This window comes from Bos grunniens, chromosome 19 (genome assembly GCF_055505025.1).
Source record: "Bos grunniens cultivar Pamir isolate PY7600 chromosome 19, Bosgru_T2T1.0, whole genome shotgun sequence".
Classification (NCBI taxonomy): domain Eukaryota; kingdom Metazoa; phylum Chordata; class Mammalia; order Artiodactyla; family Bovidae; genus Bos; species Bos grunniens.
Window position 1 is genome coordinate 9,594,860 of NC_141183.1, and position 23,931 is coordinate 9,618,790.

The 23,931-nt window shown below is 54.2% G+C and overlaps 1 protein-coding gene across 30 annotated transcripts in view; it reads left to right on the forward strand.

Annotated features, from left to right (window-relative positions):
* The first annotated feature begins 3,762 nt into the window (after window positions 1-3,762).
* Window positions 3,763-23,931, forward strand: part of PGS1 (phosphatidylglycerophosphate synthase 1) — a 37,198-nt gene continuing 17,029 nt past the window's right edge. For 14 of the 30 annotated variants that reach the window (XR_015147276.1, XR_015147279.1, XR_015147281.1 and 11 more), the window contains exons 1-7: window positions 3,763-3,913; window positions 12,760-12,949; window positions 15,612-15,689; window positions 17,278-17,377; window positions 18,337-18,526; window positions 19,161-19,339; window positions 22,196-22,717. Coding sequence is in view for 13 of the 30 variants with exons in the window: in XM_086356414.1 (XP_086212540.1) it covers window positions 3,771-3,913; window positions 12,760-12,949; window positions 15,612-15,689; window positions 17,278-17,377; window positions 18,337-18,526; window positions 19,161-19,339; window positions 22,196-22,717 (1,402 nt within the window). In the remaining 17 variants the exon portion in view is untranslated. Of the gene's footprint in view, window positions 3,914-7,590; window positions 7,723-12,180; window positions 12,445-12,759; window positions 12,950-15,611; window positions 15,690-17,277; window positions 17,378-18,336; window positions 18,527-19,160; window positions 19,340-22,195; window positions 22,718-23,188; window positions 23,245-23,931 lie in introns of those variants that run through there. The other 16 variants (XR_015147282.1, XR_015147285.1, XR_015147284.1 and 13 more) reach the window with 4 other exon arrangements.

Below are 23,931 nucleotides of genomic sequence, written 5' to 3' on the forward strand. Positions count from 1 at the left end.
GAGCATGACTTATCTCCTCTATTCATCCTCCCTAACAAGACCAGACGAGACCTCTTGGGGGAAGCAGTGTTTGTCCTGTCACCATGGAAAAATGTAACCATGTAAAAAATTGCTCAATCCCTTAAAACCATTACCTAAAATTTTTGCAACCTCTCAATGTGCATGTTGGAGGGCAAAATCGTAGTTGCCTCATTCTGGTTGTAGCTCTGTTTCAAAGTAGCCACGAAGGCCAGAGGCTCTCCGTGTGTGGCTTCAGAAAGGACTGAGGTCATTGCTTGCTGTTTATGCTTAATGTAAATACTCCTTAGTTTAACTGACCGTACTGTGGATATCTCTGTGTGCTTCTATAGCTTACTTTAGATCAGAAGTTCACAGTGGGGAGGTACTCCTGTTGTTTATCACTTAATACCTCACTCAGTGAAGAATCACATGTCAAAAGAAACTGCCAGCTCTTCTCCCGATGGTCAGGATGCTCCTGTGGTCTGCGTGGTACTCATTGCCCTGCATCATGGTGTGGCCATTTGGCAACTTGACTGCAACTACTCTGTGCGAGGCACTGAGCAAAAGTGGAACCAAGCAAAGGATAGTTTCATTCGAGTTCCTGGAAATTAGGCAATTTGATGATTCACCACTTCTAACTTGGAAGAGCTGAATCAAATTCCACCCTGTATTTGTAAAGCTATCTGAAACTTAAGGGAAAAAATGAAAATCTGAAATACTCATTGATTGTAAACAATCTGGAAAACCTTAAATAGCACCAAATAACCAATGTTAACATTTTGGTGTAATTTACTTTCAGTCTGTTTGTACACACACTCTTTTCCCAATTTTTAACAGAATGGCATACGCTCCGTACTACTCTTTGAAATTTGGATTTTACACTTAATTTCATTAATCATTCTTCTTTTTGCGGTTGCTGCACTGAATGGCATGGGGAACTGGCTTGAATCTTAATTCCCAACCAGGGATTGAACCCCAGAGCCACAGCAGTGAAAGCATGGAGTCCTAACCACTGGACTGCCAGGGGACTCCTTTTAACTGTTCTTCTAGAACATACTTTTAGAATGAATGCATGGTCTTCCAACATGATGATGTACCATTATTTAACTAACTTCCCCACTGTTGAACACTTTCACACTTTTGATATAAATAAAGTTGAGATGAACGTTTTTGTAGAGAATGTGTAATTTATTTCTTCAGGATAATTTGATGAAAGCAGAATTCAGAATATTTTGCATCCATATTCTTTTGTATCCATTTTGTGTCTATATTCTTTTAACCACACAACACCTCCCCTGGAATAAAGAGGATATCATCATCTCCAACAGCTTTTCCAGTTTCCAGTTCCCAGCCTATGTGGGTTCTGCCAAGGAAACACTTGTTACAGATGAAGTTATCATTTAACTTTTCTTTAAAATGTATTTATTTATTTTGGCCACGCTGGGTCTTCTTGCTTTGCGTGGGCTTTCTCTAGTTGTTGCTGGGGGAGGGGGTGGGTGTCTTCCTTGCAGTGCCTGAGCTTCTCAGTGCAGCGGCCTTCTCCTTGTGGAGCACAGGCTCCAGGTGGTTGGGCTGCACTTGTTGCAGCCAATGGGCTTAGAAGCTGCTGTGGCATGTGTAATCTTCCCGTACCAGGGATTGAACTCATGTCCCCTATATTGGCAGGTGGATTTCTATCCATTGTGACACCCAGGAAGTCCCACCCATTATCATCTTAAAATCAGCAAAGGAGAAAAGGAAAGCTATACCCATCTGAATGCAGAGTTCCAAAGAATAGCAAGGAGAGATAAGAAAGCCTTCCTCAGTGATCAGTGCAAAGAAATAGAGGAAAACAATAGAATCTGAAAGACTAGAGATCTCTTCAAGAAAATTAGAGATACTAAAGGAACATTTTCATTCCAATCCCAAAGAAAGGCAATGCCAAAGAATGCTCAAACTACCGCACAATTGCACTCATCTCACACGCTAGTAAAGTAATGCTCAAAATTCTCCAAGCCAGGCTTCAGCAATATGTGAACCGTGAACTTCCTGATGTTCAAGCTGGTTTTAGAAAAGGCAGAGCAACCAGAGATCAAATTGCCAACATCTGCTGGATCATGGAAAAAGCAAGAGAGTTCCAGAAAAACATCTATTTCTGCTTATTGACTATGCCAAGGCCTTTGACTGTGTGGATCACAATAAACTGTGGAAAATTCTGAAAGAGATGGGAACACCAGACCACCTGACCTGCCTCTGAGAAACCTGTATGCAGGTCAGGAAGCAACAGTTAGAACTGGACATGGAACAACAGACTGGTTGCAAATAGGAAAAGGAGTACGTCAAGGCTGTATATTGTCACCCTGCTTATTTAACTTCTATGCAGAGTACATCATGAGAAACGCTGGGCTGGAAGAAGCACAAGCTGGAATCAGGATTGCCGGAAGAAATATCAATAACCTCAGATATGCAGATGACACCACCCTTATGGCAGAAAGTGAAGAGGAACTAAAGAGCCTCTTTATGAAAGTGAAAGAAGAGAGTGAAAAAGTTGTCTTAAAACTCAACATTCAGAAAACTAAGATCATGGCATCACTTCATGGCAAATAGATGGGGAAACAGTGGAAACAGTGGCAGACTTTATTTTTGGGGGCTCCAAAATCACTGCAATGGTGACTGCAGTCATGAGATTAAAAGATGCGTGTTCCTTGGAAGAAAAATTATGACCAACCTAGACAGCATATTAAAAAGCAGAGACATTACTTTGCCAACAAAGGTCCATCTAGTCAAGGCTATGTTTTCCCAGTAGTCATATATGGACTATAAAGAAAGCTGCGCGCCGAAGAATTGACGCTTTTGAACTGTGGTGTTGGAGAAGACTCTCAAGAGTCCCTTGGACTGCAAGGAGATCAAACCAGTCCATTCTAAAGGAGATCAGTCCTGGGTGTTCATTGGAAGGACTGATGCTGAAACTCCAATACTTTGGCCACCTGATGTGAAGAGCTGACTCACTTGAAAAGACCCTGATGCTGGGAAAGATTGAAGGTGGGAGGAGAAGGGGACGACAGAGGATGAGATGGTTGGATGGCATCACCAACTCGACGGACATGCATTTGAGTAAACTCCGGGAGTTGGTGATGGATAGGGAGAACTGGCATGCTGCAGTCCATGGGGTGGCAAAGAGTCGGACACGACTGTGACTGAAATGACTGATGAGAAATGTTCTTGGCTATAGGGATGAGCTCCTTCAGCTTCTTTGGCCATGGGGCCGTAGTTCCCAGAGGGAGGTTATGACGTGTGTATGCATTTGGGCTCATAGAGGTGTCTTTCCTGCACCTAGACTGGGTGAGCCGCTCTGTGTCCTCGAGCTGCAGGCCTGGAGCTGACCAGGTGAAACATCGTCCTGCCTGGGTCTGGTGGGGATTTTTCCGTTCTCAGTGTGCTGGGGTAAGTCAACGGGTCACCCCCTTCTGGACATCTTACCCAATACTTGGAGGCGGGGCTCGGCCTCTCAAGTCCAGCCTGAACTCGGTCACGGGACCTGGACAGGTGATGTCCCCCTACTACTCTCCACCCCCTGTCCGGTATCGAGGCCGAGTCAGCGGATGCTGAGGCCCGCCCTCTGCTCTCCCACGGCCTGGCTCCAGCTCGGAGCACACCTGTGCCCACCTGGCAGGAAACCGAAGCCGAGGGGCGGGCCCGCCGGCGCTCCGGGCTCGCGCGCGCGGCCGCTGTCTGCGCGCACGGTTGTCAATAAAGTTCTCGCGCGCCGGAAGCGGAAGCGGCGAGTCTCCATGGCGGCGGCGGCGGCTGCGGCGGCTGGGCCGGTGTTCTGGAGGCGGCTGCTGGGCCTTCTGCCTGGCCGCCCCGGGCTGGCTGCGCTCCTGGGGCGCCTGTCCGACCGCCTCGGCAGGAACCCGGACCGCCGGCGCAGGAGGTGAGAGGGCTGCGGGGCTGCAGGCGCGCCCGCTTCCCCCCGACCCGGACCCCAAGCCCCCTGGCGTGGCGGCGAGACCTCCGTGTCCCCCGCGCGGGCCCGCCCGGCCCCACTTTGCCGCCAGCCTTCCGGGGGAACGGGGGCCCCGCGAGCGAGATCGGCTGGGCCTGCCCGGAGCTGCGATGGGCGAGCCCGACCCCGGTCTGCGTACGCTGGAGCGAAGAGACTCCTGTGTGTGCACTCTTGGCGGGGGGTGGTTTGGGGTGGGGTGCTGGGTTCGTGCTTTTCTTTGGGCCCCAGGGTGTGAGTGTTGGAGAGTGTCCGCGAGAGACACTGCTTGAGTCCGGAGGGGTCTTTTCCTTAAATAATCCTAGCTGCGGGGGTGACTTGGCGAGAGTGAATCAGCCCTGCTGGGATTCTGTGCATGCAGCGTTTCTCACATCCTGCCAGAGGGCTGTGAAGCAATCCTGAGTCAGGAACACTCCGGCAAGGGAAGAGGAACCACTCGAAACCCTTTTTACACTTTGCAAAGGGCCTGTGTTCTGGAAAAGTACTGAAGTGACTTATGAAAGTGGTGAAGGAGGCTTTGAAGCAATTCTCCCAGGCAGTGATTTTTAAAAGTAAACATTTACCAAGAACATGTTGACCTAAGAGGCCTGCTGCTGTTGCTAATATTAAAAAAAAAAAAAAAATCTGTGCACAGTTTTTTTGTTAAAGAGACTCGAGCTTTACACTTATTTTTTAAGAAAACAAACAAACAAACGTAGAATTGCATCCTTTCCTAGAGGTTGCACCTATCTTAGATTTTTATCTGCTACTTGGGTGAAATTTGACCTTCTGGCATTTGGTAGATCTGTGGTCCAGTCCAGTGCTGATTCTAGGTATGGAAAGGAGCTTGCTTCATATTGGGTGACGTTGGAAGATTTTCAGCAAAAAGTTAAAAGTTTGATTTAGAGGAAGTTTTTGTGATAGAATCAGCACAGGTTGAAACTCCTGGAAGCTTACCGATCTGAACAGCTTTAAATTTTACATCAGTGAACCTAATGGGAGTGGTGTATAGAAGAGGTGGCCTCCCTTTTCTGTAATTGGTACTTAACAAAGACCTGTTCACTCCAGTGGATAGTCAAGTCAAATGACTTCTATGTCCTGACCTCAACCCACTAAGAAATTTGGTTTAAAGTTTGAAAAAAGGCTCTGAAGGACGAGATGTTTAGGCCATTTTGTCATTTCCCTTGTATATATTTAAACTGTACAAGAAAACACTTCATGATTAATCATTGTTTAACATTGGAATTGATTACTAAAAGATGTTGGGGCAATAGCCACAAATTCTTCTAAGATAGACATTTCTCTTGAGTGGTTGTGTGTGGGGGTGGGGTGGGGGGAAGGGGTTAGTGTGGCAGTGGCGATGGTCTAAATTGACTTTTTAAGGTCTTTTGTAAATAGCTTCAGTGGCTGCCAGTGTTGTGGCTCCATATTTCTTATTGATTAAGTTGAGAGACTTGTTTCCGTGGGTCGGCAGTTAAACCAGGAACCCAGTTAAATCACAGAAACACAATTGCCCGAAATTTTGGTCTTATGATACCTGTGCTAGGGTGGGGGATACACACTTTGAGCGATACTACTACAGTACTGTGGATTTCTGACCCTTTCTTTGTCTTACTCAGTTTGCAGATTTTTTTCTGCTCTCTGTGGCTTGGGTGTTTGGCATTACTCATGTCTCTATGGCCACTCACCTCTAGTGGCTGCTGACTTTCGTTTCTTCTCCATTGTTCAGTTGCACCTCCCAATTCCTCATTCCCCGAATGATGTGCTTTCTTGTAACTCTGATCATTGATTCATTGATAATAATTCTGTGTAGTCATGAACTTAACATTATTTTAGATTTTAGCTTGCCAGTCTGACTCAACTGTTGGAGTGCCTGGTGATTCCTTGTGGCTAGAAAGGGGAGTGGTGAGAGGGAACAGTTCTTTACTGCAGTTGTTTCCTTTTAGTTAAAGAGACAGCCATAGTGACAGAGAACTCTACTTAAAACTAATTCTAATTAGTGATCGGGAAATACTGTTGTTTTTCTCTTGAGCAAGCATCTGACTCATCGTGGACAGCTGGATTCACTCACTTATTCAGCCTGCATGTATAGAGCACTGCTGTGCCTGTGTTAGGTTCCAAGGAAACAGAAATACAGAGCGCCACCTTCAAGGTGCTCAGACCCATAAACAGACAGTAGTGATAGTAAAGTAAGGTAGGAAGGGTCATGGCAGCACCGAAGCACAGCTGGAAGTCACGGAGGCTTCCGGGTGGTGCTGGTCTTGGAGCTGTGTCTTCGAGGCGTGTGGAAGGGGGCCAAGTGGGGAAGTGGGAGCCGGTGTTCACCGGAGGATAGTGAGTGATGTTCTCATAGGCGGGTGGGGACAGCAGTGGAGGGCAGCTCTGAGGTCCCACAGGTCCTCAGGCTGTTGCCAGGAGCCAGCTGGGTACGGAAGAGGGACGGGAGGGAGAGAGGGAAGCTGGGCCAAGCCCTGGGGACGCTCGCTCTGAGAGACCCCGTGCAGTTTCTCTGGCTAACTGGTCTCGGCCCAAGGGGGTGGGGCTTGCTTTCGGGAAGAGGTGAGGGGGTTGGATTGGAGTCAGCCGTGGGGGGGTTGCTGAGGAGGCAGCTCATGTTTCTGACTGGGGCAACCACAGGGATGGTGGCACGCTTCACCGAGACAGGGAGTGGGAAAGAGGGCCGGGTCAGGGGGTGATGATAAGGTGAGGTCAGGGCAGTCAGTTAGCATCCAGGTGGGTCCAAGTGGAGGCACTCCCTGTTCAGGTGACTGGCAGGTTGGTTGCCCCGGAGAGGGAGACAAACTTGGGGAAGTTTCTTGGCGTCCTCGGACTAGTCAGAACCGGCTTGTTATTTGGAGCAGATGAGACCTAGCCGGAGCTGTGTCAGGAGGGCCTTAGCTCCTAAGCGAGCTTGCCTGCCATACAAGGAGATATTTTCTCTGTGGTCTCCTTTTTCTTTTTTAAAAGCTATTTTCAGTTTGAGCTATATGTAGAAAAGTCTTTATTTTTGAAACCCAAGGTCTGTTTATTCTAGGTGTGTGTACGCGTGCATGTATGTGGGGGGTGGAGGTGTTGTGGGGGTGGGGTGTCCTGACTTTGCTGAGTTGTCAGAGGGCAGTGTCACCAGCAAACTGTTCTTTTTATTGATTTTTTTTTTTTTTTTTTTTACCTTGTAATGCCAGCTCAACCTACTCTTGTTCAACTTCTTAGTGGTTTCCACTCTGAGGGACCACCAGATTTCCAGAAATTACTTTTTCTCTGAATTTTCCCAGTTCCCCCTTACTCATTAGAGTTCAGTAGAGCCATCTCTTGGTTATTGTAGAATGGGTGGGGGGAGGGAGGACATTTAGAATCAAAGCATGATTTCCCCAAATAATTCAAATTAGATCTTGTAGAGAACTAAATTAAGATTTGCAGCTGACTAACCTTTAAATGGTAGCTTTATTGAGATCCTATTAACCAGAGTACCTTCTGATCACATTGCTGCTGGTGATGAATTAGGCTGGTCAGCCAGCTGTGTACTTGTGGATGGATAGAAACGAGCCCGGGATTGAAGCATTCTGATAGATAATCCCGTGGTAAACAAGTGATCTGAGTAATGTAAACGAGTTGTTTTCAAAGCTGCCGGGAAGTCAAGCCGATTGAGGGAAGTCAGGCTGGTTGAAGCTGTGTGGATTAGTAGCACGTGTGAGTGGTTCTCGGCAGAGCCTGCCGGGAGCCCGTGGCTCCCAAGGAGCGTCAGGGTCAGAAGTCTGCACTAGGTCTGTGGCCCCTCGATGTAATCGACTTTTCTTCTGGAAAGCCAAGAATAGGGTCACCGGGGCCGTGTGTAACCTCACGCTGGCAGCCCCGGCCCGGTGCCGGACTTCTTGGAGGAGTGCAGCGGCCGTTGGGCTTCTGAAGTGACCTACGGGAATTCACACTCATTTCCCTTGTGTGGGGTTAGGGCTTGCGTTAGTCAGGAAGGGCCGCCTGCTGCCAGGGCTGCAGGAAGTCTGGTCCCTTGGTGTAGTTTCTCGTGTAGTTTCTCGAGCCTTTCTCAGGAAGTGTTATGACTGTTGCTCTTTTCTCATCACTTCACCTCTTTACGTTTAAGTGTGTGTGACGGGGGTGGGGTGGGGGTTTCTTAAAAAGCAGTTTCTGAAAATAATGGCATTCCAGAGTTCTGTTTCTTTTAAAAGCTTCTTTCTTTTTCTTGTCGTTTTGTACCGATTTGGGTGGGACCCAAGCCACAGCATGTGTACCACGAATCTTATCGTACAGTTCCCGGAGAGTTTGTGGACATTCAGACCCCGACCCTGAGTGCGGGACACTTAGGTGCCCTTGCCTGCTACAGGGGACAGAGCCCCTCTGCTGTCCATGGTGGGTTTGTGGTTGGTGTAGGAGACAGTCCTCCGGTACCCCCCTTTTTTCTTCAGAGCCCCACAGCCCTTGTTTTGCAGAGCCCCTAGGAGGCTGGCCTGCTTCCTCATGTCCACAGGTAGTGGGTGGCACCGCTGCGGCCCCCAGGGAGCCCCAGTGTCCTCTGCGGGTGCCCTGATGGAGGTGAGGTGCAGACCCAGGCGGGATTCTCGGGCGTCAGCTTTCCTTGGCCCCTCCGAGGTCCCTGTGAGGACGTGTGAGGGCTTGGTCGGACCTCCAGGCGCACTGCCTTGCGTCCTGGTCAAGGCGGGAGGCACTACGTGTGAGTTCTCCCCTGGTCAAGGGGGGAGGCAGCACGTGTGAGCTCTCCCCCCGGAGCGCGTGCAGTTTCAGAATGTTTGGTGGAATGGAAAACTCCGGTCCTCCCACACAAAGGAGAAATGCCTTCTCCCGTTTCTCCGGGCTTCCTTTGCACAAAGGGGTGTTGATGGCGTCTCAACCGCTCTTCTGCCCCCTCTCTCTCGGTTCTGCTGGCTCCTCTGAGCCCTGATCCTGTTGCCGTCCGCCCTGCTGCCGTCCGGTACCTCTCATGAATCAGCGTGGTGCACCGTCCTGTCTAGGACAGCCAGGCAGGGTTCTGCCCTCCTTGCTCTAATGGCAGGCCCGTCCACGGACAAGAGCGTCACGGCGGGTCAGGTGTGGATTCCTCTTGGAGAGGCTGGGAAGAAGCCTCCCTCTCTTCCCCGCTGCCCTGCTTCATACTTATGTGCCTGCCTAGTCGCCCCCACATCCTCCTACCCCAGGCCCCTCTCTGGGTGGAGGGAGTGGCCCCAGGTCAGGGGTCCTCAGCTTAGCCCCAGAGCACTCCCCAGCTCAGAGAATTAGTCTGCAGGTTCCACAGGAAGTCCTCCGTCACGAGGCTGACCGTCTCCCTGAGCCAGGTGTCCTGTGGGTTTTGGCTAGAACCGCCCTGTGGAGAGGTTGCTCTCCCATCTCACTTTCAGAATTGTGAGCTGAGGATTGTTTTGCATTGTTTGTAGCTGAGGGCTGTAGCGAAGCTGTTAAGCTTGCCTGAGTTTGAGTTCCAGGGTGCGCCCTTGCTCTGGCCCGAGCCCTGTCCTCTAAACCCCCCTGCAACTCGGAGTCAGGGCAGGAGAGGGAGGCACAGCCTTATCTGGCCCCCCAGCCCCTGCCACTTCCTCCTCCCTGTAACTGGAAATGGGAGTTCGATGGTATCTAGAAAGAGATGATTCAGGGGAGCTCAGGGCTCGGTGTGGAAATTGTGTGTGTGAAGGTCTAGTTCTCTAAATGGTTAGTGTGACAGCTCTGCTTTCTTTGTAGAGTAACCACAGCTCCCTGCCTCCTCTTGTCTCGTGGGGATTAGGGTTTTGACCTGGGACAGCTGCCTGGGGTGGGGGGAATTGCTTGTATAGGTGGTGGGGGCCCCTGGAGGCTGGGATTAGCGTGCAGCAGGGGCTGTGGCTGGCACGGGGGGAGACCTTTTCTGAGAAAATTCCCAGGAGTCCCTTGTGGAAAGCGAGAACTCACCCCCAGGGGGATCTGGCTGAGATGATCGGAGAACGTGGGCCCCTGCGCAGTCCCCGCCCCGAGGGCTGGCTGCTTCTGCCGTGGCAGGGCGGCAGTTAGATTTTGAGGGTCTGGGGCCTGGGTGTGGCTCCCCCTGCCTGTGCTGACCTTGTGGGGTCTTTATTAAACTCTGTGCTCCTTTTCCAAGCACCTTCCTCTTTGGAATGTAAAGCTACCTCTCAAGGGTTGGGTCTCCACCACCAATTAGTCCCTGAAACATAATTGGCTTTCAGTTCCTTCTCCTCTCTAACAAAAATAAACCTGTCAGTATACAGGTTAAACAGGAAACAGGGTGAAAAAGCCCTCAGCAGAGCTTGGAACCTGGCCCCGTAGGAGCTGCCCGGGAGAGCGGCCCGGCGGGCCCGAGACCTGCCCATGGTGGCCCCCGGCAGGCTGGTCTGCTGAGCCCCTCTTGCGGGTGGCAGGGCCTCAACCCCCTGCGCTCACCGTCTGTCTTCTCTGGACTGCCTGTTGAGCCCCTCCTGGGTTTTTCTGGCGCCTGTGGGTTTTGGCAGTCCTGCCTCTTTCCCTCGCACACACCTGTCCTGGCTTGGGAACCCCCCGCCCCCCGCTGCACTTCCTGTCTGAATCCCACCAGGCGATCAAAGCCCCTTTCAAGGGAGGGTTGTTGTGAGGCTTCCCCAGCAGCTCAGGCATCGGCAGCTCGCCTGTGATCACTTGAAGCACATGCGCTGTTTGTGTATTTTGACTTTTCCTGAATCAGTCTTAGCGGTTTCCTTTGTGTTCTTAGATTTCAGGTGTGTAAGCTGCTGAGGCCACCAGGTTTGTGGGCGGCAGGCCCTGGGCTGGCCGTGCCTCCCCCGAACAACATCAGTGCTCACGTGACCACTTGGACTAAGGCCCAAGTTGGCACTTGCCTTCTCCTGGGTTGCTCTGTGGCAAAGAGGTGTTTCCTCATCTTGCTTTTTGGGAGTGGCGCTGTGTGTTGGCTCATCTGAAGAGCGTGGGGGACTGATTGCATGGCCTGGGGCACAGGTATCGCCCTGGATCTGTTTTATCTGGTCTGAGTGATATAAGTGCTCTGAGGCTGGGAGATGAGTTGATCTAATGGTACTGAGGGGTTTTCCACCTCAAGCAGACTATTTAATTCCTGAGTATTAGACTTCTGGGGCTTCCCAGGTGGTGCTAGTGGTAAAGAACTCACCTGCCAATGCAGGAGACATAAGAGATGTGGGTTTGATCCTTGGGTGGGGAAGATCCCCTGGAAGAAGCCATGGCAACCCACTCCAGTATCCTTGGCTGGAGAATCCCAGGGACAGAGGAGCCTGGTGGGCTGCAGTCCGGAGGGTCTCAAAGAGGCGGACACGACTGAAGCCACTTCGAGCACGTTAGACTCTTCAGGCCCCCTCTGGGGCTTCACGTTGAGTGTCGAGCATGTTCCCGTTCTCGTGGTTTTCCGCTGGACTGAGGGCTCTCCCTCCCCGCTCTGGAAGGGGGCCTGGAGCGCAGCAGCAGGACAGCCTCCGCTTTGGGAAATCGAGGCTGCAGCCCTGCGTTTGCACATCTAGGGCTTTCATTTGCTGCTCTTTACAGGGAAGCTGGAGGAGAAGTGTAGCAAGCGATGCCTGGGAGTGTGGTCCCCACCTCCTCAGAGGCAGTGGGAAGGGACCTCTGCTCGGAGGCCGGTGGTGAACCCTGGCTTCCCAGGGTCCAGAGCCCGTGCCTTCCACCCGTTGACTAAAGTTTTCTTGGCAGTGAGTCACCGTGACAGCCCGGTGGGCTTTCTGGGAAGCCCAGCTGCCGGCCATCTGGCGTGTGTGTGGAGGGACATTCACAAACCCTGGGAAGATTCAGTGTTTTATCAGGAGACAGTGAGTGAAATCATCTTCCTGGAATCTGGGCCCTGCAGGCCACAGGGTGTTCAGCATCCTCTCCCTGGAGTCTCTCGTGAGGCCGTGGTGAAGGTCACAGGCTGAAGAGTATTTTCCTGCTGCTCTTTGCTGGAAGCCAGACAGGGATGAGGCTCCGCGGACAGGGGCCCTTCACTGCGGGCTTGGCCTCAGTGGCGTGGAGCCCGCCAGAGATGGGTGTGACCCCCCGGGAGGCTGGGTCCAGTGGTGAAAGGGCAGTTGTTATCACCAGCGGCCCCTCATGAGACGGTCACTCCCCCAGCCTCTTCCAGCTTTTCTTTCTGTGTGTGCTGTGCTCAGTCGCTTCAGTCGTGTCTGACTCTTTGTGACCCCATGGACTGTAGCCCACCATGCTCCTCGGTCCAAGGGATTTCCCAGGCAAGAATACTGGAATGGGTTGCCAGTTCCTTCTCCAGGGGATCTTTCTGACCCAGGGATCAAACCCATGTCTCTTAAACGTTCCCTGCATTGGCAGGCACGTTCTTTACCACTAGTGCCACCTGGGAAGCTGAGTATTAGAGAAAACTTAATTTTTTTTTTCCTGGTTCCTTCCCTGAATAAAAGGCTGTTTATCTCATCAGAGAACCAGGGGTCTGGGTTGTAGTCATCAGACTGAGACCAGACCTGCCCTTGCTCTGGGTGGCCTGTGGCAGCTTTCTGCAGGTGAGTTTGTTGGGAGTATTAAACCAGGTGATGGCCTTCTGAGTTTACTTGTGGCTGCTCTAAGTTTTTGTTTGCAATCAGCGTAAAGTTTGGGGTTTATCTATAGGCTTTGGCACTTCTTAAGTTGCTTGACTCATAGGGGCTGAAGAAAAACTCTTGCAGGGTTTGACTAGAGCTCGCTTAAAATGGTCTAGAAGATCTGAAGTTCTCAAAAAGAAAAAATTATTATTTTTTTTCCTTATTTGCCCGCAGGAGCTGAGAGAGACTTGTGAGGAAGTCTTTGAGGTGTGTGACGGACTGTGTGTCTCTCCCCAGGTCACCGTGGCTGCTGTTGGCCCCTCTCCTGTCCCCTGCGGTCCCTGTGGTCACCTCGCCTCCGTGCTGCCTGTGTGCGGAGGGCGTGCATCGCTTCCAGTGGATCAGAAACCTGGTTCCAGAGTTTGGCGTCTCCAGCTCTCATGTCAGGGTGCTTTCTTCCCCAGCAGAGTTTTTTGAGCTTATGAAGGTAAGTCGTGTTTAAGGGATAGAGGTTCAAGTGTGGGGTTAGAGGTTCGGTGAGGGGGGGCATAAGGTTGGGTGAGCCCTGAGCCGAAACACCCTTCATAGAAGCTTTCGATGGCTGCTCAGCTCTGCCTGTCAGGGGTCAGGCTCACACCTGGCTGAGCCACGCCATAACCAGAGGCTCCCTGCATGGCGGAGGTCTCAGGTGGAACAGCTCAGAGCGTGGGGGCCCCGTGAGGGTCGGGTCCCAAGTGTTGGTTCTCATGGACAGGTTGATTCCCTCTGTTCCGTGTTGGCAACAGAGGCTAGCTGGGAGGCTAGCCGGGAGCTTAGTGAGAGCTTGGGGGCCACACGGGCACATCCTGCCGAGGCTGTCTGTGCTGCGCGTCAGCGCAGGGGTGTGGGGGACGAGCGTCATTCTGGTCAGGGCAGGGCAGACCCCCTAGGGGTCCGTGGCAGCGTCTCCAGAACCCAGTCGCTCCAATGGTGGACAAGAGATGGAGACCCACATGACCTACAGGGTGGGATTTGACACGTAGGCAGTGGCTCTCTCGTTCAGCGGAGAGCGTTTACAGAGAACTGAGAAGTCTGAGCATCTGGTTTTAGGTCTCAGGGTTCTGGTGATTCTACCTAAAGTTTGTACCTTCCATCTCCTGGTAGATATGCTAATCTTTGCATTTAGGGGCTTCAGGTTTTCGTACATTACATAGGCGTTCATGTCATGTCTAGTTGTTTGTGGTTAAGCTGCTAATTGGAATGAAGTAATTCAGCGCTCATTAACTTTTATTCACGTGGATTCTGAGTCTATTGACGATGATGTTAGAGTTAAGGTATGGTGCGGTCAGGAGGAGTGCTGGGAGATAACAAGACATACAGGTAGACTTTCCTTTTTCTGCACAGCAAACCAGCTCATTTGAATGCTTGCATATTTTTTTCTCCTGTGCCCTGTTGTTTTGTAGATCTCAATCTCCTGCCAGTTTATTCCATTATGGAGTGTGTGCGTGCGCACACACTCCCCCGCCCCTTTGCTCTGCTCGACTCTCCCGTGTGTCCTTGTTTGTGTAGAACTGATGCTGAAACTGTTCACTCTGCTCCTACTTGGTCCTCTGCTTGGCTTGAAGAAACAGATTTTTCAAAGGAGGCTGGTCTTGGTGTCCCAGTCAACTCCTGGGAAACAACAGGCTGTCCGTGGGGGTCTCCTGGCCTGGAGACGGGCCATGCCCTCATCTGCCCAGGGTGAATGGGGCTGCCGAGTCCCGGCCCGGCCGGAGGGCTCAGGCCGGGAGGAAGCCGAGGCCACCATTTCCTGCCTCCTGCACTGAGTCGTGGCAGGTTCCCTGGCCCATTGCATGCGGAGCAGTTGTGTTTCTTCCTGGGACAGAGTGGCCCGTGTTCCCGGAGACCGCGGCGTGGCGCCTGCCTGGGCCCAGGCCTTCATCTCGGCCGAGCTTGTGCCACAGGGCCCAGCGTCACAGCAGACCGTCGCGTTGTCTGTTGTCGTTTGCCGCCCGAACTAAATCACCTTTCTCCTTACTTGTTCTCCTCTTGCCTGTTTTCATACTCACTTTCCCCACAAGCAGCCATCTAGTAAATAACAAAATGAAGGAACCAGCAAACATAGGAAGTTCTTTGTTTGTTCCTCGCATATAAGCCTTTCCTGGTGTTGTGCCGGTGTATTATCTCATCGAGACACCCCTCTTCCTCTGTTGACATGCAGGCCGTGGGGGCCACGTGGCAAAGCAAGCTGGAGTGTGCGTCCTGCCTCTCCGGGTGCCCTCGCCAGCTTGCCCTTCTTCCTGCCTTTGACCTCCTCTAGGGCCTGGCCGCTCAGCTCCTGAGAGGGGTCTGGTGTCCTCCTGCAGCTGGAACGGGTCTCAGGAGAGGATGTTTGAACTGTTTGAACTGAGGCGTCGTCTTTGGATGTTGAGTGTTCTGTTGGTGTGTCTAGCTAGCTACCTGTTTGTCTGCATTTCAGAAGTGTTATGTGCTCACTATAAAACCTTAGTGCAGATGGGGGTGTAGTGCAAGTTTGCACCCGTACTCCCTCCTCTGCCTCTGCCTCTGGGACACACACACACACGTATAGTGTGCGTGGGGCGCTGACAGGCAGCCGCTGTGTGCTCTGCTCAGCGATGTGCTTCTGCCTCTGCGGTGCGCTGTGGACCTTCCCTCAGGCCGTGTGCACGGGCCTCCCTCCTTCTCGAGGCTGCGCTGCGTCTTGTAGCATGGCTTTACTATCTTTACGTCTATCTTTACATCTTGTAGCTCATGCTTTACTATCAGGCTGCGCACTTTAAATTAGAGTTGTGGGTCCTTATTTGTGAGATTACCACACACATTTGGGTCTTGCTTTAAATATTAATTGGTGAAGATACAGGGTGGTTCAGTTTGGAGTGTTCTTTCTTTCCAGCATCAAAGGACGATACCTTAGTGAATATGAAAACGATGACTGTGAGGGACTTCCCTGGTGGTCCTGAGACCTCTGCACACCTATGTAGGGGGCCCAGGTTCGATCCCTGGTCAGGGACCTAGATCCTGCATGGAACAGTTAAAAGATCCCACATGCCACTGCTGGAGATCTGGCACAGCCAAATAAATAAAAGTAAATGTTTCTTTTTAAAAAATCATAACAAATGACTGAATTTTGAATTGTTTCTTCTCTTCAGGGGCAGATAAAAGTAGCCAAGAGGCGGGTCGTGATGGCATCCCTCTACCTGGGGATAGGTCCTCTGGAACAGGAACTGGTAAGGTTTGGGGGAGTCCTAGAGGCAGCAGTGGGTCACCCTGAAACCTCAGGCCATGTGGCACCGTGGAGTTGGGGTAGAGCCACCCTCCTTGGCCTCATTTTGGCTATTTTTGGCCTGCAAAAATAGCGTTGCAGGCCAGCTATTTTTCTTGTGGCCCCAGATGCTGGGGTTGTCGGGAGATGTGATCCTGGGCCTTCTGGCCTCGCTGGCCCGTGTCCTCCTCGGCCTGTACGGGGGCCCCAGGCTGTCGCTCTGCCAGGCCGGGGCTCTGGGAACTGCGACCCGCAGGCCAGATCTGGCCACCACCTGTTTGTGGCCTGTGGGCTAAAGCTGGTTTTCACATTTTCAGTGTAGGGCAAAAAGTCAAAAGAGGAGTAGTAATTGTGCCGCATAAAAGCACGTGAAATTCAAATTTCTGTGTCCATACATAAAGCTTTATTGGAGCCTAGCCACTCTCACCCACAGAGCCAGACGCGACCGCGCTCGCACGCGGACCGCTCTCCATCGCCACTCTCGTTCTTGTTTTGTCTGTGGCTGGGTTCTTGCTGTGGTGGCAGAACTGAGTAACTGTGACAGAGACCATCTGGCCTGCAAAGCTCCAAATATTTACTCTCTGGTCCTTCACAGAGAGGCTTTCTGAGCCTGTGTTAGACAGAGGAGCCAGCATGCAGGTCGGGCTCGCTGCTGCTTTCGTCCAGGGTTGGCGGTGGGTGCCGGGTCCCTGCCTAGACTTGCTGTCGTGCCTCACTTGTCCCCTCCAGTGAGACAGGCAGGGTTGGGAAGGGGCACACGTCACCTGTTGTGCAGGGCTAGGGGTGTTCCTGCAGGACGAGCCAGAGTGAGTGTGAACGAGGTCATTGTGTTGTCTGAGTTCTCAGGTGGTTTCGACTCTGAGGGAGAAGATGGGCCCCTTGCCCATAGCAAGTGTTGTTTCTTGGTTTGTCCTTGTTCAGAAACCCCTAGGACGGGGTTGTGGTTACAGGGCGAAGGGAAGGGTCGGGGGCAGGAGAGCCCCATCCCCTCCCTCCTGTCTGAGGAAGGGGCCGCCCCGCTTTCAGGACGTACTGTCAGCTGCCAGCTTGAGAAGCCTGTTTGTCCTCCCGGGAGAAGAATGCCACGTCCAGCCCATGGAGAGTGGCCAGTGGGCAGGTTGTGTCTTGGATTCATTCGTTCAGCAAATATTTACTGAGTGTTCTCCACGTGTGGGGCGCTGTTTGTTGTGTGCCTGTGAGGATCACCTGTTGCAACGTGTGTGGGAGCTCGTGTCTTAGCAGGTGTTCTCAAGAGCAGTGACATCCACACCCTTGGGCACCGTGCCCCTGACCCGCAGAGCCCTCTTCTTGCCTGGCCCGGGCTGTAGACACCGTGTCTTCCAATTAACTGTGCCCGGGGCGGCGGCCTTGGGAAGAGGTTTCACAACATTGGCTTCTGGGCAAGTGTGGATGGTGTGTGCATGAGTGTGTGTGCAGATGTGTGCATGAGTGTTTGCAGAGGACTGTGGGGGCGTTAGCTGACAGGTTGGTTCATTAACACGTACCCGTTTTTTCAGCTCTCACTTCTGTTCTTGCGGCTCTTTTCTTGGCAGGTGGATTGCCTAGAAAGCACTCTAGAAAAATCACTCCAGGCGAAGTTTCCTTCCGGCCTCAGGGTGTCCATCCTCTTGGACTTCACGAGGGGCTCGAGAGGTAGGTCTGATGCGCTCCCTGGCCCCCAGGTTCTTCCTTGTCCAGAGCCTCTGTTTTAGGAGTGAAGCTTCACTCCAGGCTCAGCCAGGAGCAAGGTTATTTGAAGTCAGTCTAGGACGGGCCAGGACGGCCTGTCAGGATTCCTTTTGTGGCTTAGTGACCTGAAGTCTAAGTGAAAATGACTTTGAAAAAAAGGGAATGTTTTTCCCCCTGAGAAATATGGACACTTTTATTTTAAAAAAATACATGAAAAGAGATTTGTTTTGACTCCCACGCATCTGACCTGGTTTGCGTGGGCCTTGATTTGGGGCCTGGACCTTGGGCTGGCTTCACCTCCCTGGCTCCTCTGGGCGCCCCCTGGTTTGCGTGGGCCTTGATTTGGGGCTTGGACCTTGGGCTGGCTTCACCTCCCTGGCTCCTCTGGGCGCCCCCTGGTTTGCGTGGGCCTTGATTTGGGGCTTGGACCTTGGGCTGGCTTCACCTCCCTGGCTCCTCTGGGCGCCCTCTGGCAGCCCCCGAGTCCGCGTCTTGTCCATCGGAAGAGCACCTGCTTCCCTCCGGGTCGGACCGAGGCTCCTGCATTGCCTGCCTCGGGCTCTGTCGGGGCTTCCGAGCCTGCTGACTGGCCCGGTCTGGCCTGGGTGCCTCCCCTTTACGGCTGGGGTGAGGCCAGGGTGGACAGAGCCATCTTCGCCCCGAGCAGAGTGTGAGAGTTGGGGGTGGGTGGACAGGTGCTGGGTGGCTGGAAGAGTAGATGTCTGCTACCCAGACCGCTCGGTCCTGCCCCGGGAGGTTGTGGGTGTCCAGGTGGAAGCTGTCCTGGGGCCCCTCTGGCTGGAAATGGCCCACGCCTGGCGGCCTGCCCTCGGGCCCTCGGGGGGCAGTCCTGCCCTGCAGGCTGCGTGTTTCTCCTGGCGCAACTCTCCCGTCCCTTCTCTCCTGCTCACCCACGTCTTCAGGAAGGAAGAACTCGCGCACCATGCTGCTCCCGCTCCTGCAGAGGTTTCCGGAACAGGTCCGCGTCTCGCTGTTCCACACGCCCAACCTCCGCGGGCTTCTGCGGCTCCTCATCCCCGAGCGCTTCAACGAGACCATTGGCCTGCAGCACATCAAGGTGTACCTCTTCGACAACAACGTCATCCTCAGCGGGTGAGGGCTTCCTCCCCCAGGCGGGAGCCAGCGGAGCGCAGGGGAGAGTCCATCCCCCGAGGCCCTGCCAGCGCGTGTTCAGTCTGCTTGCCTGGCTCTCGGCGTCTTCCTGGGGCCCTGACTGCCATGGAAGCCACGAAGCACAGCTGCACACTGGCCGTGGCTCCCTGAGGCCTCACTGCGTGCTCGTTCCTGTGCGAGCCCTTCGCGTGCCATCTCACCTGGTGCTCACTGTCACCCGACAAGGTCTTTCCCGCACTCTGTGTTGATAACAGGAGAAACCCCAGTGGATGAGTAACTTGGACAGGGCCGGGTGGGAAGCCATGCCCTTTGGGGAACCCTGGAGATGAGCCTTGAGTGGTCCTTGGCTCTGTAAACGTCCATGTCTCCTCTTGATGGTCAGTTCAGTGATGGGCAGGGCTTGCAGTCACTCCGCGGTGTCTCCTCCATATCACTCTGGCCCGCCTCTCGTGAGGGGGCTGGGCTCACTAGCTGTTTGTTGATTGGCTGCTGCTGTGTCCTGATCTGGGTTGGTCACTCCCCTGCTCCTGCCACTGACCCTGAGACGGGCTCCCCAGGACCTGCTGTCACGCCCTCTCGCCTGAGTCCTCACCTGCCGCTTTCCTCCTTGTAGTGCAAACCTGAGTGACTCCTACTTCACCAACCGGCAGGACCGCTACGTGTTCTTGCAGGACTGTCCCGAGATCGCCGACTTCTTCACGGAGCTGGTGGACGCAGTAGGGGACGTGTCCCTGCAGCTGCAGGGGGACGACACTGTGCAGATGGTCGAGGGGATGGTGCACCCTTACAAAGGTAGGGCAGGCCCTGCAGCCTCCCAGCCGGGGTGATGAGGGCGAGGAGGGCGCCCTCTAGAGGGGACGGTGCGTCCTTACAAAGGTAGGGCCGGGCCCTGCAGCCTCCCAGCCGGGGTGATGAGGGCGAGGAGGGCGCCCTCTAGAGGGGACGGTGCGTCCTTACAAAGGTAGGGCCGGGCCCTGCAGCCTCCCAGCTGGGGGCGGTGAGCGCAAGGAGGGCCTGTAGAGGGGATGGTGCATCCTTGCAAAGGTAGGGCAGGCCCTGCAGCCTCCCAGGTGGGGCGGTGAGGGCGCCCTCTAGAGGGGACGGTGCGTCCTTACAAAGGTAGGGCAGGCCCTGCAGCCTCCCAGCCGGGGCGGTGAGGGCGAGGAGGGCGCCCTCTAGAGGGGACGGTGTGTCCTTACAAGGTAGGGCCGGGCTCTGCAGCCTCCCAGCTGGGGGCGATGAGGGCAAGGAGGTGGTGAGGGCGAGGAGGGCGCCCTCTAGAGGGGACGGTGGGTCCTTACAAAGGTAGGGCCTGGCCCTGCAGCCTCCCAGCTGGGGCGGTGAGGGCGAGGAGGGCGCCCTCTAGAGGGGACGGTGCGTCCTTACAAAGGTAGGGCCTGGCCCTGCAGCCTCCCAGCCGGGGCGGTGAGGGCAAGGAGGGCCTGTAGAGGGGATGCTGCATCCTTGCAAAGGTAGGGCCGGGGCTCTGCAGCCTCCCGGGCCGGGGGTGAGGAGGGCACGCTTCTGGTGGCCTTGCCACAGGTTTAGGAGACTTGGGTGGCAGAGCTTTGTTTTGCTTCTGTCTTTGGAGCCAGACAGATGATGTGACTCACTGGCCATCCGTCATGCTCTGCGGGTGAGGGAGTCGCCAGAGAAGGTGGGACTGTGGGCATTGGGTCTGGGTACCCATGGGATGAGCCAGGAACCTGCCCTGCACTTACAGGAAGCAGCCTGCTAAATGGCCACCCCCTCAGGGCCACTGATCCCAACTCCAGAGCTCAGAAGCTCTGTGGCTCTCGGCTCCAGTGAGGTCTGCGGCCTCCTGCCTGGAACGTGAAATGGGAGAGCCCTCGGCCTGCTGGAAACAGGCAAACCCCGGTGGCTGGTGTTCCCGGGGTATTTGCATTCTTGCAATTCCTGTGGCTGTGGCTTCCTGGTGGCCTTTAAGGAGGTCTGCTGCTGAATTTGCAGCCCTGTCAGCAGCGTGGGGAATGGGTTAAACCCAGCCCTTGTGAGGGGAAGAGCTAGAGAGGAAGCCTCTGAGAGGGGATGGCAGTGTGTTAGAGGTGTGTGTGTATGTCAGTGTTTTAAAGTAGTGCGCATGTGTTTATGTGCATGCGCAGTCGTGTCCGACTCTTTGCGACCCCATGGACTGTAGCCCGCCAGGCTCCTCTGTCCATGGAATTCTCCAGGCAAGAATACTGGAGCAGTTTGACATTTCCTACTCCAGGGGATTTTCCCGACTGAGATCGAACCCACTTCTCTTGTGTCTCCTGCATTGGTAGGCAGGTTCTTTACTACAGAGCCACCTGGGAAGCCCATGTAGAGTAGTATAATAGTTAGTATTATGTTTTAAATTTCACCAGTAAAAATTTATGGAAGTCTGTTTTCTCTCTGACCATACGAGTACCTACATGTTGTCTTCAGTTTTACCCTTTGGCTCATAAAGCCTAACAGATTCACTGTCTGGCCTGTACAGGAAATGTTGGCTGACCCCTGTTCTAACTTAACAGGCCTGGCACGCATAGGCAGAGAAAAGGGCCCCCGTTCAGAGAAGAGTGAGAGTTAGCACGCTCGAGGGGCGTAGGGGGCTGGGCAAAGCCTTGCTGGGGACCAGGGCAGCCTGAGAGCCCCCCCCCCAACCCCAACCCGCTACGATGCGAGAGTGAATGGCCCTCGTGCTGGCTGCCATCAGTAAGGGGGTATCCCCGCAGGGAGCTTTCCTTCTCCATGCGGCCACCCAGGCCTGATGGCGCTTGGGCCTGTGGGCCTGTCCCCAGCTCGGAGCTCGTGAGCGGTTACCTGCGTGGCCATGCTGCCCACCGCGCTGTTGTTCTTGATCAGCCCTGCCCAAGGCTTGCCTTTGTGTCTCTTCAGAGAATTAACTTTTGAGTGTTGAAGTTCCGTACTTTTATGTCTTATGTTGTTGTTTTCATTCTGTTAATTTCTGCTTTTATAATTTCCTTCCTTGTACTGTATTTTTGTCTTTTCCTGTTGTTTTTTCCTCCATGACTTCTTGAGTTGGATGCTTAGCTCGTTAACTCTCTTATCATCTAGAGATAGCATTGAGACTCGCTTCTTTTCCTTTCATTGTGTCTGTGCAGCCGCTCGTCTCTAGTGGCCGTGTGCAAACAAGACCCAGAGCCCGTCTGTCCGCCTCTGACCCTGCCTGGCTCTCTCCTGCTGTCTGATCATACTTACACGTGTCTCTGTGGGACACATGCTCTTTCTGACATGTACCATGCACCCCAAACATGGGTGTGCAGCTTATGTGTGTGTTCCTAGTGGGTTGGCGCCCAGAAGCCCCCTGGGGCCCCCAGCCAGGCCTGACCCCCTCCCCAGGGTGCCCACTGTCCTGACTCCCGTCACCCTCAGCTAGTCTTGCCTGTTTTTGAACTCCCATTAGGTGGCATTGGTAAAGGCCTTTCCACGGCCCCCCGCGTGCAGGCTTCTTGTGGCAGGACGCTTTCTTGGGCCTTTCTGTCCCAGGAGGAGCCTCATGTGCGCAGTGCCTTGTGTGACTGGTGAAGGACGAGCTGCAGTGCCTGCTCGCGCCTGTCACGTGCCGGCGCCGTGCCCACCGTGCTGGGTGGGGGTCCGGAGCCTCCGTTTGCTGCCCCTGATCCCCTCTGCCGTGTCTCCCTCTAGGTGACAGGGCTGCGTATTGCAGGGCAGCCAATAAGAGGGTCATGGACGTGATCAACTCCGCCAGGACGCGCCAGCAGATGCTGCACGCCCAGACCTTCCACAGCGACCCCCTCCTGACCCAGGAGGACGCCGCAGCTGCTGGAGACCGGAGGCCGGCCCCCGACACCTGGATCTACCCCCTGATCCAGATGAAGCCCTTTGAGATTCAGATCGATGAGATTGTCACCGAGACCCTGCTGACAGAGGCCGAGCGAGGGGCTAAGGTCTATCTCACCACTGGCTACTTCAACCTGACCCAGGCCTACATGGACCTGGTCTTGGGCACGCGGGCCGAGTACCAGATCCTGCTGGCCTCGCCGGAGGTGAACGGCTTCTTCGGGGCCAAGGGGGTGGCGGGCGCCATCCCGGCCGCCTACGTGCACATCGAGCGGCAGTTCTACAGTGAGGTGTGCAGCCTGGGGCAGCAGGAGCGGGTGCAGCTGCAGGAATACTGGCGCAGGGACTGGACGTTCCACGCCAAAGGTATGCGGCGGCCGGCCGGCTGGAGGTGGCCCGTGCGGGGCAGCTGGGGGGCAGGGCGCACCCCACACTCCAGCCTGCCCGCGGGGCCCGCGGGGCCGGGCGTCTGGTAGAGCCCCGCCCCGCCTGTCTTCATGACGGCCCTGCGGGCGCGTCGTCATCCTCACGTCTGTCCGTTTCAGCTCTGCAAAATCTCTCCCTTGTGTCTACCCAGAACGAGGACGCTCAGATCATTGGGGTGGCTGTTTTAGAAAGCGTACCCATACTCCCTCCCCTCACGTAGAGGGCAAGGCACGCGCGCTTCCCTCGAGCATCCGAGCTCTCCCGCATTGGCCCTCCCCTTCTCGGGGACAGAGAGGACTCACCAGGGGTCACTGACTGGGCATCAGGCAGCCTCGTTTTTCAGTCTTTTCCTCACTGTTGCTGGTCATTTCCTCTATGAGTCAAACCTTTGCTCTTTTTTTTTTTTTGCAGTGGAGGAAACTGAGGCCCTCTGCTTGCACTGCTCACGTGTGCAGGACTGCCCCAGGGTGGGTTGGAGTGTGAGCTGTGCGTTGTAATGATCCTTCTCGGGCAGTTGTGTGCGTCTGTGGAGCAGCCCCCATGTGACACAACCCCAGGGCATTGGGGTTGTAAATCACGGGCCTCAGAGCCCTGCGCTCAGCAGAGGGACTGCTGGCGGCTGCACCATGTGAGTGCACCCCGCTCTGGGTGTGACCGCGCCTTTCTGTGCTCGGGGACACCCACAGCCCACTTGGTTAGTCCTGCGTCTAAAAGAAACGCCTGGCTTTCCTGACTTCTCGCTGGTGGCTCAGAGACCTGTTTTGCTTCTACACTGGTCCTGGGGGCTTCCAGGGTGGCTGATCACCATGGGAGTGGGTGGTATGTCACGGCCGCTCATCTGTGTTGTTTAGACTTGAGATCACTTTGAACCTCAGCTTGGGCTTTTGTTTCCTTAAACCATTAGTTTCCATTGGGGGTGCATTGATGCCCAGGCCACCCCCACCCTCCTGGGTCCAGCCCTCTGCGGGTTGACCCCAACATGGTAACTTTGAAAAGCCCCCCAGGAGATTCTGATGCCTTGAGAACCACTGCTCCCACTCAGAGCTTCTGGTCCGTTGGGTGGTTCCCACTTCCTCCTGCGAGGCCCACGTGCCTGCATGGGCAGGGGGCATTGTCTGCCAGGGGAAGCGCGCTCTGCTGCTGTTCCGTGTGGC